General features: G+C 41.7%; 1 protein-coding gene across 1 annotated transcript; it reads right to left on the bottom strand.

Annotated features, from left to right (window-relative positions):
- Nucleotides 1–1347: 1347 nt before the first annotated feature.
- On the bottom strand, nucleotides 1348–3934 carry foxa2 (forkhead box A2). Its single transcript, XM_012862121.3, has 2 exons — nucleotides 3598–3934; nucleotides 1348–2979 (listed from the first exon to the last, which is right to left on the bottom strand). Exons 1-2 carry the CDS (start codon nucleotides 3667–3669, stop codon nucleotides 1768–1770), a joined length of 1284 nt encoding a protein of 427 aa, XP_012717575.3. The 5' UTR covers nucleotides 3670–3934; the 3' UTR covers nucleotides 1348–1767.
- Between the last annotated feature and the right edge of the window lie 12351 nt (nucleotides 3935–16285).

Here is a 16285-nt window from a genome sequence, read left to right as displayed (position 1 = left end):
GTCCCAGGTCTTGAATTTTTCTTTTTTCAGTTTTTTTTCTTTGGGAAGGGGGTGAGGGGGGGATATGTGAACGACAACTAGTCTGCCTTATCTAACAAGAAGGGAGGGTCCCGCTACTTTAAGAATAAGGAGTGAACAATGGAGCCCCATATTGTGGGGAGAGAAGTTAGAGCATTACATCCAGGCAGCTCAGTTCCCCCAAATCAGGCCTCCTGTGCAGCAGCTATTCTCCTGCACAGCGGGAGGCTGTTCTATCTGACAATGACACTTGCTCATCTCATTCACTGATCTAAACTTTACAACGTGTGTGTGCGTGCGTGCGTGCGTGCGTGCGTGCGTGCGTGCGCTGATACAGAGAGAGAGGAGGGGAGACACGACTGGGACGCTGACAGGCATGCATGGTGTTTGATTGGCACACTGTATGTGGGGGAATTTGAATGTTTGATCAAACATCCTCATGGAGCATTGGTTTTAACCCGAATTTGCAATTATGGGTGCGAAATCACGGCACCGTGATACTTTCTTGCAAGGTGCGCAAGATGTTTATTTAAAAAAATTTGTTTTATCTCCCCTCTTAAACCTTGTTTTTTTTTTTTTTTTTTTTTTTTTTGTTTGTTTCTGTGTCGGTTTTATTGCACATTTAAAAAAATAATGCAGACTTGGTGCTGGGTTAATTGGTGCATCAATATCTCCGTTTATGTTTGGGATTAATTAGCATTTATTTGTTTTGTTTGCATTTCCTGGGAGACAAATTGTGAGCATTGTCTCGGTTTTATCCCGCAAAGCTATTAATCCCCCGACTGAAATTATGGGCCTTATTAGAAAAGCACGGCGGCGAGAAAACTATTCCACAATTTAGAATAAGTTTGCATAAATACATGTAAAACAGCCCACACCCATTTATGGGACTATTTTCCGTTAACATGCCTGGCACCACTGGAGTTTTTCTTATTGCGGTATTTTATCTACTCATTACGTTTTTATTTCCTTTTAAAGAAGATTTTTTTCCTTAAGCATTTAAACACTTGTTTTTACGTCAATGGAAATATATTTTTATGTTTAAAAAAACAAGAAATGTGTTTGTTTAGCTTTTGAAGCCATTATAAATCAAAACCACAATTTCTAATGATTTATAATCATTATTTGTTGTTGATGATAGTTTTGTTTTTAGATAAACGTTTTTATAAGTAAGGCAAAATATATGGAATGCCAAAAAGTGCCTAAAGTTTTTATGTGATAAATATGTGTCCTGATATCAACATGTGATGAAGCTAATAATAATAATAATAATAATAATAATAATAATAATAATAATAATAATAATAATAATAATAATAATACACCATATTCAGAAAACAAAACCAGTAACACTTTAATATAGATTCTGTTCTTGTCACTACAAGAATACACATATACAAGCCATAAATAGGAATTACACAAATGATTGAACAAATCCTGTGATGCATTTAAGTTCATTTAGGAATCCCGATGAGCGGGTGTCAGCTATCTTACAGCAACTTGTTTTCTTGTTTTTATCTTTGGGGTCCAGTTCAGTCGAACAGATCTCGTCACATTTTCATCCTTTTTTTTTTTTTTTTTTGTCATCCTCCACATCTTCTCCTTCAAAATAAGCAATTAGCCTACTAACAAACTTGACAACTAAAACGGTGGCAAACGTCAAAAATACATATTATACACAGTCTATATTTTTTTCCGTTTTTGTTTTTTACAAATGTACAAAGCTATGGCGAAGAGAGTCCACGGGCTTTATGAGGAGTTCATGATCGGCCTGGAATAGACGCCCTGGTAGTAAGACGTGTCGGGTATAGACGCGGAGTCCAGGCCGGCTTTCCCCGCCATGGAGCCCATAGAAAGCGCCCCGGCCATCGGGGACCCGTACCCGGAGTAGTGCATCACCTGCTCGTACGTTTTCAGGTCCATTTTGTGATGATGCTGCTGCTCCGAGGACATGAGGTTATTGATGGAGAACGGGTGGTTGAACGAGTAGTGGTGCTCCGGCTTTAGGTGAGCGTCGTGCGCCAGGACGGAGTGATGCTGCGACATGAGGTGCTGCCCCTGCGACACCGGCGACGCGGCGGCGGCGGCGGCGGCTGCTGCGGCGGCCGCGGCGACGTGCTCCGGGCTCAGGGCCTGGCTCCCCTTCATGTCCGACAGGGACCTTTTGTGGTCGCCGGAGGAGGAGTTGGAATGCGGCGACTCGTTGCCGTTGCAGCTCTCCGAGCTGCTGTTGGAGGAGCCGCCGTCTCCCGACTTTCGCCCGCCGTCCTTCAGCGACATCTTCTTCTCGCACTTGAAGCGCTTCTGCCTCCTCAGGTAGCAGCCGTTCTCGAACATGTTCCCGGAGTCCGGGTGGAGAGTCCAAAAGGAACCCTTGCCGGGTTTGTCGGGCGACCGGGGCACTTTGAGGAAACAGTCATTAAACGACAGAGAGTGGCGGATGGAGTTCTGCCAGCGCTGCTGGTTCTGTCGGTAAAAGGGGAACAGGTCCATTATCCACTGGTAGATCTCTGCCAGCGTCAGCATCTTGCTGGGAGACTGCTGGATGGCCATGGTGATGAGGGAGATGTAGGAGTAGGGGGGTTTGGCGTGCGTGTAGCTCCGGCGGTAAGTCTTGGGGTCTCTGGATCTGTTGATGTTGGACTGTCCGTAAATGGGGCTCATTGCGTTCATGTTGGTGTACGACGTGAGGGCGTTCATGGAGGCGGGCTGCGCGGTCATGGGGCTCATGCTCGGGCTCAGCGCTGCGCTCATGGCCGTCATGCCCGCGCCCATACCGTTCATCGCTCCGGTGCCCGGCGACATGCCCGTCATGGAAGGGCTCATGCCGGTGTTGACGTAGGACATGTTCATGGAGTTGGCCGTCATGTTGGCCGTGGTGCTCATGCCGGACATGCTCATGTAGGTATTCATGGAGTTCATTCCCAGGCCGGTGTTCATGTTGCCAACCGAGGTGTAACACTGTCAGTGTGGGGGGGGGAGAGGCATCCGTGAGTTTGGCACATTCAATAACATCAACAATAATTCCTACACACACAAGCTTCTTATTAATTAAATTTAATATAATTTTTCAAATGAAAATAAAAATAATAATAATCAAGAGTCAATATTTAAAACGTGTTGTTCTAAGTTGAGAAAACATCAGAACTATATTTATTATTTACAAGCATGATATAAGAAATAAAACCAATTAAGAAATGCTTTAAAATGCGCAAAGGCTTTACAAATGCCTCTAAGAGCCATCGCGGCGCTTCTGCAACACAAGTACACTTGGTGAACCAATCCCCTTACCCAAAAACCTAAAAAAAAACTACGGGTGTTTATTAAGGTTAAACGTGGCAAAAAATGAAACAAATAATAATCTCCTTTATTATTGGAGTTCCTCCCCCCATTACATGTCAAGCAAGTTTGTTAGGATAGCGCGCTGCGCGGAGATGGGGGAGGATTTGGAGGCGCCTCAAGTCAATATTTGATCACAAAGTTAATATTATCTCAGGGCTAATATTGAGTTGTATAAAATGGGATCGGCTTTAGACCGGGGGAAATATATATATAAATATATATATTTAAGGTACCCACCTCGGGCTCTCCGTAGTAGGCGCTCCAGTCGGTATGTTCGTGTCCTTCCATTTTAACTGCTCCAAGCATCATGGAGGACTTCTACGAAGCGTCTCCCAGCAGAGGAAAAAGCCAAAAGTCTCTCTGATAGCAAGTGACAGGGGACCAGTTAGTGTGTTTGGGTCGCGGTCCGTCCCTCCTTCGATGACTTGGTGCATGTGCGTCCGGCGGAGCCAGAGACGTGATGCGCCCGTCAGAGGCGAGAGTCCAAATGACGCTCAGCGCTGTCTGTTAGCGCTGTGATATAAGCTCTGTGCGCCAGGCAAGCCTCCAATCCCTACTTCTACGACTTGGGCCCTATTTGAATAATCTGCTCGCACCTAGGCGTGAGACTCCTCAAGCTTCCCCCCCCCCCTCTTCCCCCACCCCTTTCCATCTCCGTCCCCCCCGATTGTACACCTGCGCTCACTGAAAAGAACAGTTTCATATGAAAAGCTTCATTATAAACTAATCTTATTGTGGGGTAAAAAAATAAAAGGGGCAGGAGAGATTTAAAAAGGAATGTTTGGTGCTTTTATACGCACATCCTCCAACGGGTTTATTTCCACTTCAGCAGTCCTCAGATCATAATCCATTTTTACTGTGCTGCGTTTAAGGAATTTATGTCCAAAACTTGCATGATAACCGTGGGTTACTTTAAACATGACCAGAAACCATAAAGAGACATTTGCTGGGGGGGGAAAGTAAAAAATAAATAAAATTAAAAGAGAGAGAGAAAGAGAGAGAAGAACAAGAAAGGCAAATCTGGACGCAAATGTTTCTTTAAAGGTTTCTTCTTTCCAAAAAGAAATGTGGCGCTATGTGATAAAAATGCCAACTTGCGTAGAGTCTCCACGAATGGTAACAAAATATTAAATTATGTTGTTGTGAATTCATTGGAGAAACCATGAATTCATATATATATATATATATATATATATATATATATATATATATATATATATATATATATATATATATATATATATATATATATATATATATATATATATATATATATACAGTATTTTACCCCTGAATTATTTTTATTAGTTTTTAATTCACAAGCCATAGCTTAATAGCGCCCTCTGTTGGATTTCACGCTCCAACTGGCTTGACTGCTTCGAATAAAATCAAACAGTAAATCAATCTACTTTGTGCAAATTCTATTTCAGTTTTGGACATTAAATCGATTCATAGAAATAGGCCATTATTTACTCTGAGCATATAATATGATACCAACCGCTGACATTTTACGCAGCGTTTAATTTTCCATTCAGAAAACGATCGCATGCATCGGAACAGGGCAATTTTAGGCCGTGAGCTGCAGTTCTGCAGACGGTTTTTTTCCTATTTGTGTTGGTCTTAGTGTGGCGCTTTTAAATAATGACCGTTTGCTTAATGAGTTAATCTTCCGTCGGATGGGGCTCTAGAGGCCCTGCGGCGTTAAAGGGCCCCCGTAATTCTCGCGGCCCGTACAGTATTTGTATGAAACAAACATCCAGGTGAGGCTCCGGAGCGCTGTCAGCCACGTGGCGGTGGTTGTACATCTATTTGACTGCATATTTACGCAAGAGCATAACTATCAGCATAGAGCCCCCATTAGTAAAAGCGAGTAAACCTGTCGTGTTGACGAGGGACCAACACAGTCTGCTTAACTTGGAAATGAGATCATGAGAAAAAAGCTCCCTGTGTTTGAGGATTTGGGATTGCACCGGCGAAGAGCTGGAGATGGAGAAATCTGCGCCTTGTCGCCTTTTCCTGAGCTGTTGTAAAATCACTTTAAGTGTAAAGACTTTAATTTCTTTTTTTCCTGGGGTCATAAAATGGGTATGCAAAATCCCAACAAAAAGCATGCACCAGCTCGTGTTTTCATGAATTATAAAAAATCATTTCATGGCAATGTTTCTGTTGCGTAAATTCGCTAAAATAGGTCACATTCGTGTGTGAATGCACGAACGCACACCGCTGTTTGCGTTTGTTACACAATCCGGTAATCTATTAAAAAGAGAGAGAAAAAAAATCACAAAATTATTTTGTCTGCTCCTGTGTAAAATATACTGTGATCTGTTTATTTGAAATGGACGTGTTGAAAAGTGTGTAAACGGGACATTTTGATCTTCCATGCACAAATCATGAATTGTGAAACTTTTCCATGACCTTTAATGGCATAATGTCCCTGAATGAGACACGTTGCTAATAACAGGTTAATTATCAACCTGCCAAAGTCCCCTCACATGGGGTGAAGGACACATTTTGGACTCAGCCAAAAACAAAAATCCTCATCAGAAGCTCCCGGCAGTTTCTCCATCCAAGACATGTTTTGCATTTCTTCTTTCTAACTGTTTGCTTTTATATTAGTCATCCTCTTAACTGTAAATGAACTGCTGAACTTTAGACACGAGGCACAAAAAAACACTGGCCTGCATATTTCCAGGGTTGCAGAAGGACCTCATTCTGTGTTTGATCAGACTGTTTTTAGACTGCTTCTCATATAACTGTGTCATAGTTCATTGTGCCTATTTGGTTATTCAATCCAAAAAAGGGTGTCCGGAAGAATAATTATTATTCGTTTTCTTTTTGTATTGCGTTTTATTTAAATCAGAGAGGAAAGGTAGACATCAACAGCTGTTATAAGAGGCTTATGAAATATATAGCGTAACTGCTGATCCCACCATGAGTTACAGTTGACAGAGCTGATGGTGGTGTTGAGCTGTTAAACTCACTCAGTCTTTATATACCATATGTTGAAAATGACTGAGCTGCCGACAGCATACAAACAATAGCATTTTAGGTAGCACTCCCGCATCTAATGACCTTATGCAGACATTGCATACTATTTTTATGCATGACTTTATGAGCGTAAGGTCAATGGTTTAGAGAGTTGCAACATTTATATATACATTTTTTCTTACTTTATTGACTGCTTACAGCCCTTCTTTTTTGTCATATATATGGCCCGTTTTTTTAACCTTTGTCCTTGATTTTGGCCTCATATTTAAACGGTACCAGGATCACATCTCTAAGGGGGAAAATAGGAGAGTAACAGTGTTTCATAAGCAGACACAATACATTTTATGGAGGCTAAATATCATGTTCTAACATTCCTTTTTTTTTTTCTTTTTGCTCCACAGGCACTTGAGCCTCAAATTCAAGTTCCACCATAGCAACATGAAACCCCAAGATTTTTATTTAGCACGATTAGAAGTACTTTAAATGAAAACAACAGAGTGAGTGTGGTTCGGATCATACAATTTCTAACCTAATATTAAAAATTTTCTTAATAGCATAATTCTCTTGTTAATTTATGTGCTAAAATTTGCAGAGTTTAAAGCAAGTCAAAGAAAAAATAATGACAGTTTCTATATATCTAAGTAGGGATGTAAATATACATCCAGTTTACAAGAACAGAACAAGATGTTAACAAAAAATGGGGGGCCTGGGGGGATAAGTGAACTTTGTTCTTTTCAGTAGGCCACAGTCATGATTGCAGTGATTACAGATTGATTCATCAAATAATCTGCCATTTCTGTAGAGTAATTTGGTTCAGTCCATTTTCTTTATTGTTTGTATAATTCAAAAGGGATTATATAGCTCAAATAGCAATAAAATAAAATAATGGTTTCATCTCAAATTTTGTTTAAAAAATATATAGACCACTCTAAATGTTTTAGATTTTGAATTAAGGGTGCAAAATTGCATTCATTCCAGGTATCTGAAAAATAGCCAAATTACCCTTTAGTTTAGCATTTGCTAATTTTAGCTTTGTTAGCAGCTAACTCTTAGCCAGTTGCAGGAGTCTCTCCATGTTCACGAAACAGTCATGGTTTGACTGTCTCACTGAGTGACTGCTTTTTGTTTTTCTAGCAGACTATCCCAATGGATCCACACAGTTGTTTTTAAAGTGGCGGGAGATTCTTTATTACAGATTATTGTTGGCTAGCCCATCTTCCAGTGTTTATTAGCCGACCTCATGGTACAACGAGACAAAAACTCAAGAACTAGTTTCTGTCTTACTTTAACAGTTCCAAACCCAAAATCAGCAACTTGACCACAAATAATGGATGACACATGCCAACAAATAGGACTTTTAAAAATGTTTGATTTATGCTTAGTGTGCTATAACTCTGTCAAAAACACAAACCCAAAAAAAATCTAATATTAAACTAAAAACTCCCCAAAAATCCAAGAATATTTTATGGAGACATAAACATAGCTTACCTGCTGTGTCTCTTAACTTTGTGACCAACTCTTTGGTAAAAGTCACTGTTGAGCTTTGTTAGCTCTAACTTGGGCTAACTTCTTAGCACGTAAAAGGTAAATGGCATCTTAAGTGAACAAACTTGTTCACTAGTGTGATCTAAGTCACTCACAAACAGTAACATTATTATACAGAATAATTTTACCATCTTACATTATTTGTTATTTCATCTTGCGGAAGAAGTTTGGTGAGGTCGGATCATGTCATTGTTTAAATTAGCTCAAGATGGCGGTCTTTGAAGTACCAAAAAAAACTGGGTCAATTAAATTGTATTTTTTTATCTGTATTTATAAGGAAAAATTGTGTTTTTGGCAGCTAATGGTTGAAGTTGGCTTTTTGTTGGAGTAAAAACTACAGAATGTCTTTCTTTGCATTTTAATACATCAAACCGTTCAAACTTGCTTGAAGGCGTCCGCACCCAGGCCGGAGGGTTTTGTCTGGTTTGCCACCTGCCTAGTCAGTTAGTCTCCATAATGAGCAGTGTTACATTTCACACGTTCGGGTGCCATTAATTCTGTGATTATGACAAGGAAAGCCACCAAGAGGTGAACGTTTAATGAGTCAGTTAAAGAAGTGAAAAGAACGACACTTACACTGACAAAACCCTGAATGGAAAACCGCAGAGGTTTTCGTGTGTTCACGGAAAATTGGGGGGATGGAGACAAGGTGATCTCTGCTCTGTGAAAGGAAGGCGGATCTCTTCGAGCATTCCTTCAAACACCCAGGAGTAGTTGGCAAGAATGTGTTAGCTTTTTTTTTTTTTTTTTCCAGCTGAAATAAAAGATCCACTCAGATTGACCCTTTTTACGCCTTTGTTTCCCCCTCCGAGTACACAAGGTCATGCAAAACCTCACTGTGTGAGGGGTTAAGCGAGTAATTTGTCAAAATAAAATTAATAACGAGAGAGACTTCCCCTCGGAAAGTGCTGGAGAAAAAAAAAGATGTTTACTGCCAACCAACCTGCCTGTGGTGACAGTAAACATTCCAGAGCTTGGCTGCAGTTTGGACTCGCCATTATCTGCCACAGCTGTGACAACGCCTGTTGGCTGCAGGTTTGTGGTTGGCCACACCGTGTTTACCTGGAAATGAATCTGAAAAGCGGCCGGACTGGGAAGGCACACAACCCGGAAAAAAAAAAAAAAAAAAACAGAGAGTGGTCATTGCAGTGAGGGGCAGTGGGAGGGAGTCCAAAGTTATTGCGGTTGCCCCAGTGGGTCGGGATGCAAACACAGGCGTAAACGCACTAAAGACATCCTCAAATAAGCACCTTTTGATATTGAGAGGAATGCCGCGAGGAATGCCGTTTGATATGTTTTATGTTGACTGTATCCAGGGCATTGCAGATTCAATACGTGCCCCTTGTCATGGTAAGGGATCCTTGTTGACCGCTGCCCTCCATCTATCAAACAAGGTGACAGTTTATCTATTAGACCACAGGAGTAGAATGAGGAAGGTCAGATCACGAGAGATGCGCAGATTAGATGACACTGAAGAATGTAGTTTAGAGTTTGTGAGACTCCATCGCTGGCATCTAAAGCAGGTTCAAATAAGACCTCTTCGTGGACTTTTATAACACCTTTCTCGGTGGCATTATTGGTTGACAAGTACCTGGCCCTACCCTAAACAGAACAACGAAGCCTTACCAAAAAAGGATCCAGATGGTTTGATCCAAAGCTTAATGACTTTCATATGTGCATTATTAATTCATCTTTTTTTCTTCTTCTTGTTTTCCATATGCAATCAGATCATTTTACCCCCTTACACATGTTTTGTTTATGCTTTCTTGTCACGTTTTTAAGATACCACAGATTTAAGGCCTGCCTGAGATAACCTGAGAAGAACAAAACATAAAATGCAGTTTTCAAATGATGATTTCATTTAGTAAGAGAAGAAAAGCAACCCAAAGCAACCTGTCCCAATGTAAAAAACGTAACAAGTGGTTGTGGAAACCTTGGCGGCAACAACTGTCCTCTAGCATTTGCAATAACCTGGCAGTCATAGGGGAGTTTTGTCCTACTCTTCTTTGCAGAACTGTTTTAATTCAGCCACATTGAAGGTGTTTTGAACATAAATTGCCCACATAAGATCATGTTAGCCTCTCAACCTAATTCAAGGCTGCAATGTTACTAAGCGAAGCCAAGTCTTTACTCATTTCTGTTTTGTTTGAGCGATTCAGAAGTAGAAGCCTTGATGACATGCTTCTGGTCATTGTCCTGCTTAATAACTCGGTGGTACTCAACGGGAATGCTGAAAAATGAAAATAAAAATGTGGCACATTTCATGTGAGAAAAGATGTGATGATTAATTTTTATTTTGTGACTTGTGTTTAATGTGTCTATTCTTTTTTCTACTGCAATTTTGATGTTGCCGGCCTGGCGCCCCCTAATATCAAGCCGCAACTTGTCGGATTATATCACACAGGTGGACTCTATTTGCAAATCAGGTGTCTGCTGAAGCCAGTCAGCTGTGTTTGATTTTATTTAAGGTTTTTAGAGGGATTATTAAGGAATTAATAGGCACAAAACATTATTTTGATTATAAACAAACAAATAAATAAATAGAAAATCATCTATCAATTTCCATCAAGTTCACATGCACGGGTGTGCTGATCTATAACACTGAGTCCTATTAAAATACATTGCCGTTTGTGACTATAATGTAATGTGTTTTTAAAAAGTCCTGGTGTGGATGCTTGTTTAAGTCACTGTGACTCCACCCAGTTACAGCCAGGCCTAAAAAGGTTCCTAAACCCGCATAAAGAACCCCTTTTATGATTGGGAATTTGGAGATGTTCTTACTGGACACCCCTCATCCCGAGACTAGAATCCATGAAATTTACCAAAGATGACAGTCTCGCTGAAAACTTGGTGTCAAGATCGATCAACTGAAGATGCTTCTCCTATCATTGCTTGGGTCTTTACTGGACTTTTAGATGCTTACCATCGACTTCAAGTACATTTTTAGCTCCTTCTTTAGTCTTTTGTTTTCCCATTGGCTATACAATGATTGAAAGTGAAAAAAAGCATCATAAGTTAAAAAAGAAACAACCTCTAAAAAGGCTTGCAAGGAAACTACAGATGAATACTAATGTAAAACACTAAAGTATGTGAAAGCAGGTGTGCTTTAAAACATTTGCATTCTTTTCTAGATAGAATGAGCACAAAACAAATTGGAAAAGACCAAATCCCTCAAAATCTAATTTTATAGCACTTTCCACTTGAATCTGCCTAAAATCATCAGCTTCGTCTGCCAGATTTTAAAGTAGCTCTAAACGAGACACCTTACATTTGAAGCAGACTGTGTGACCCAGGTCACTTCTTATGGCTCCTTGAAATGTCTGAAACTTTCTCAGAACCACAAGGATGTGTATTGGAGCAAGAAGGTTTAATATCATCAAATCAGCACATTGTTATTCATTGGTGGACCAACTGCAGAGTCAATACACATTTAATCACAGACTGAAGGCAATTAAAAACCGAAGGGGAGGGCACTGGTGCTATGTTAATTAAAGAGCCGGGCTCCCATGGGAAGTCCCTGGTGCTAAATATCACTACAATCAAGCCCACCCAATAATCCATGATGAGCTATTGCCATTCACACGCGGCGGCCACCACGCTGTCAGATTCTGTCTGTGCGGACAAGAGAGCAAACCAGAGCCTCGTGATTAAAAAGTTGGGAATCAGTAATTGTCTTTATAATCCCGAGTGTCTCGGGGGACAGGGACAAACGGTGGCATTCTCTCCTTGACAGAATAATTACTCAACAACCCCAGATATTGTTTTAGTTGATAGGGGCGGGAGAGATGGCAGCGAGTCGAATCTGTTGGATTGCAACCGATAAAAAAAAAAAAAAAAAAAAACACATCTCTGCTCATCTCGAAGTGGCCCCCTGTTTCCTTTTTTCCATCAGTCACAGAGGCAGCGAGTGAGCGAGGGTCATATCCCCCCCGCAGGCTTATCTGTATTCCAGGCTGAGGGGGAAATTCAAGTTCGGGATTACCTCTGACTCCTGAACCCATCTCAAACAGCCCAGCACTTTCATTGCGCTTCGCAGAATACCAAAAAAAAAACATCCTGCCTCGACAATCTGCTCCTCCCCCCCCCCCCCCACATACACGAGAGACGACGATGAAAATGCATTTACTGTCTACATTACAGCAGAGCGGATATCTTGAACTGTCATCCTCCTCCTCATATGGCCTGAGAGCCCATCCATATGCAGATGGCTAATTTGTAGTGTTTACAGAGGAGCACAGGGAGGAGTGGGTGGGGTGGGGGGGGAGTCATGAGGAGGCGCTGCCTATGTGTCACCCCAGGAGCCTGGTGTTAAAGCCTGCCCTTCCAGAGCAACAACATAAGTGTCCAATCTGTGTTTGCTTACCCGCGGACTCTGACGGCTGAGTCCTGGGCTGGGGCCCATAAATTGTGCCTTTTTTACAGGGGCCCTGACAACTAACAGGCCATTGGGAACTGGGGTCCAACCGCACAGCCTCTCAACAGATTAGCACCTCATCAGCCTCCTGCAGCTTCGAACAAATACCGCCCCTGCCTCCTTCAAGATACAATAGGTCTCTGGCAAGAGCGAATCCCCCCCCTCTCCCCACCCCCGTGCCCCCCCCCTCCCTGATGCAGTTAGGAAACTTCCTGGTTCGTTCCTTTTCTGGGGCCACAGCTGCACCAGAGAGCCCCTTCCCCAGCCACGGAGCCCACCCCCTGCTCCAATTGGGAAGATGTGTGTGTTTCAGGTGAGCAAATATTGCCACTTGCCTGAGAGTTCAATGACCGTCCCTTTTAGGAGGGGTAGGGGGAGGAGGAGGAGGAGGAGGGTTGCGGATTGTGCCTGAGAACTTTGCAATAGGGATGCATTGTGGGTCACGCAGCAGCCGGTCCGCCGGGTCGGGTCAGGCCAAATCCGAAGGCACAGCTGGAGTCAACAAGTCAAACACACCTATATAGCTGATCCGCGTTTTGGCGTGATCAGGAAACCATTCCCAGCTTTTATTTTGTATCTGTTGTTTAAAAAGGAGATGCCCTGCCACACACTGGGCTCTCATCTTTATTTATTTTTTTCTCTATGAAAGTCTAAATCCTCTGAGTCGAGGAATCTCTTTTAAAAAAAAGACTTCTTATTAGAAACTAACAAACCAAACTCAAAGCGCGTCCCTAAATCCTAAGAGTGGATTTTCTGCGCGCCATGTTTCATAACATCTTTTTCTCCAATAAAAACGGGATTAAGGGAGACAAGGCATTAGCTTTTGCATTTGCTTCTAACTGCTGCTCTACTTCGCCGTGCAAAGCTGCGCGAGTTTGGGGGAGACTTGGTGCGGATGTATCTAGAGGGCATGAAAAGAAGAGTAGAGCTACAGTGTCTTACGAGAGGATTACATTCTTTTCTTCTTTTCTTTCGTCACATTACGTACCCAAACTTCAATGCATTTTATTAGGATTTTACGTGATGAACCAACAAAAAGTAAAGCATAATACTGAAGAGTATAAAGATGTCTGCTTTCAAATTGTTTCTACCAATGAGCCTCATTTCATGACAATAACAAATCTTCTGGGGTGTATCATTACCCGCTTTGCCAATTCTTATTAAAACGACACTGTGGCCCAGTTATATTATATAGGGCGCACCTGTGAAGTTTTCTCCAAAGATTCCTAACCGGATAGGTCTGGGCCATTCCAACACATGAATATTCACCAATCTGCCCCATCTCATTGTAGCTCTGACCGTATGTGTCAGGTTCCTCTCCTGTAGGAGGCGAACCTCCGCCCCCCGTCTTGAGTCTTTTTCATCCTCTAACAGGTTTTCTTCCAGGATTTCCCTGTATCTTGCTCCATCTCTATTGTCCCATCAACTTTAAGCAGCCCTGTTGAGGAAAAAACACAATCTATCCAACAGCATTTTTCTCCTGTGGTGATAGTGTGTTTGGGAAGATCCTTAATGCTGCTTATTTACTTTCTGAAGCGCATTTGCATGTAGAACCAAAAGTTTAATTTTGGTCTTATCTGACCAGCTGTCTATCAAAACTGCCTGTCTTCTTGCAGCGACTCCATAAAGGCCGGGTTTGTGTATCAAAAATAGTTCTCATGTCAACGGGTCCAAGGAGAGCGAATACTTCTATGTATGAAAAGGCCAACCAAAGCACGTTGTAGACATTGATAAAACATTTGTTTAACCTCTAAACCACAGGTGTCAAACTCAAGGCCCGCGGGCCGAATCCGGTCCGTCAAGGTAAATAATCCGGCCCTCAAGAGCCAAAAAAAAGGCACGTCATGTCATAAAGTAGAGGCATATATCCTTTTAAAGTGTATAAATTGGCTAAATCTGTGCCCCCTGTAAGTTTAACTCACCCCAATGTCAACTTTTGTTGCAGATAAACTGTATAAACTGGGCCTAAGATTGCTACTTTTATGTTACTGTGCATTTTTTATACTTCTATGTGAACTGGAATGAAATTAGAAATTGAAAAGTATCGTCTATACACGTGCAACCGGCCCTTTTAATGACTTCATGACGCCAACGTGGCCCTATATAGAAATGAGTTTGACATCCCTGCTCTAAACTCTTAGAAATATGTTACTTTACGAATTAGATTCAAAGTTTACCTTGAATTCAGATAATTTAATGATTCTCGGTTCACTGTCCGTGGCTAAGCGACGGCATTATGAAGATGAAAGGTCAGCAGTTAAATGGCATGCCGACATGCCTCTCAAACAGAGAAGAAACAGGCCAGCTTGGGTAAAGGGTACAGGCCTGTGGCTGCAGCCATGCAGCCCATTGGGTCAGAAGATGATGTGTCAGTGTGGACTGCGGACTGCCTTGCTCCCCCCCTGGAAGTCAAACACAAGTGTGGGTATAGCCATGTCCTGGGAGGCCTCCTCTGCCATCACAGTGAAATGGAACTGGCCTGCAGAGCAAACAAGATCTCTCTTCATCTCATCCCTCCAGCCCAGGCCAGCCTTGTCTGATTGATGGCTTTTTTTTTTTTCTCCTGTTGTTCTGTTTGTTTGCTCGCTCGGTCTGCAGCCAATGGATATCAAACATATAGAAAAGAGAGGAAAAGGTGGATACGGAGGAAGGGCGCAAGGATGCAGGGGGGCACGACACAGACCTCCCTTCGAGTTCTGTGTATCCTGACGAGAAACCTGCCGAGAATCTGCCACGCAAAGCCTATCTGCAAATATACCCAGACCCCAGGCTGACGGGACAGAATAAAGGTCGCTTTCTGATCTTTCTGAGCTCATCTTTCAGTCTTTACATAGGTGAGGTGTGGAGACGTGTCATTTGAAAGATTTATTTTATGTGACTGGTAACACTCAGCTATTTAAATGTCTGCCCAGGATGTCATGCTACATGAACACTTGCTTCAGGTCCATCTCAATATGACCAAACTGCCCCCCTTTTTATACTGTTTCTAGTACATATTCCTTGGAAAAAACAATATAGAGTGACACCTTCTGGTAGCAAAGAGAACTGTTTTCTTCCTGAAATGTAGTCTACTCTAAAACACTGGAGCATATTTCTGTATAAGCATGGCCCCACACAAAAAAAATAATCAAAAAAAGCTTTGTAACATAAAAAAGACAAATAAAATAAAATTTTACAATAAATGTATTAGCTTTAGAGCAGCAGCTCCCAAATCCCAGGTCTTGAAAGAATATAGATTATCAGGGTGTGATGGGGTTGTGTAGAAATTAACAGGACGTCTTGTAGCTTCTTTATCAACATGGGGTGCCTTTTTGCTGCTCTTCCATAAATGCCAGATTTGACGAGTGCACAGCACATAGTTCTGGGTCAAAGGCCTTTGGTTTCAGCGGGATTTTCAGAGGGGGGAAAGAAATTCCCACACAAAGAAACAACTGACTAGTGCCACACTTCTCTGCACCTCTGACAAACCCAGCTTTTGGGTTGATCAGAGTGTAGACATCAGGCACCCCTGATTCGATGGGTCTGTATTATACATCAGCGATCGCTGCCATATTGTGAGTCGTATTTCAGTTGAAACACGTCCAAAGAGATGAGAAAGACCTTTCTGTCCCAAGGGTTTTTAGGTTGAGCTGCTCAACTGTGAGGTCTGATGTTATGCTGTGAGCTGTTAGCAGCACAAGGTTCTTCCGTTTAACATTACGTAGAAGTTAAAGACATAAAGTTAAATCAATAAATACGTCATCCAAAACTAAAAACCAGATTTATTTGAGGTGTGGTCCCTAAATATGATAGAATATTAGTTTGTTATATGATTAAATAAAGAAACCACTACTTTTAACTGTATTTGTAGATTTAGAATAAAGAAAAAGAAACAGAATACATCTGTATGTATGGAAAATAAAACTCAGTATGTGACCGAATGAAAAACATGTTAATCGCACTGCTAGTTTAGTTCTCTTGTAGAAATACTATGCAGAG

The sequence above is a fragment of the Fundulus heteroclitus genome, chromosome 19 (assembly GCF_011125445.2).
Source record: "Fundulus heteroclitus isolate FHET01 chromosome 19, MU-UCD_Fhet_4.1, whole genome shotgun sequence".
In the NCBI taxonomy this organism is placed as follows: Eukaryota; Metazoa; Chordata; class Actinopteri; order Cyprinodontiformes; family Fundulidae; genus Fundulus; species Fundulus heteroclitus.
This window is presented reverse-complemented; position numbering and strand designations above follow the sequence as displayed.

Coding starts and splice junctions, on each gene's coding strand:
- foxa2 (XM_012862121.3), bottom strand. CDS start 3,669: ATGATGCTTGGAGCAGTTAAAATGGAAGGACACGAACATACCGACTGG. Junction 2,980..3,597: donor CCTACTACGGAGAGCCCGAG/GTGGGTACCTTA, acceptor CCACACTGACAG/TGTTACACCTCGGTTGGCAA.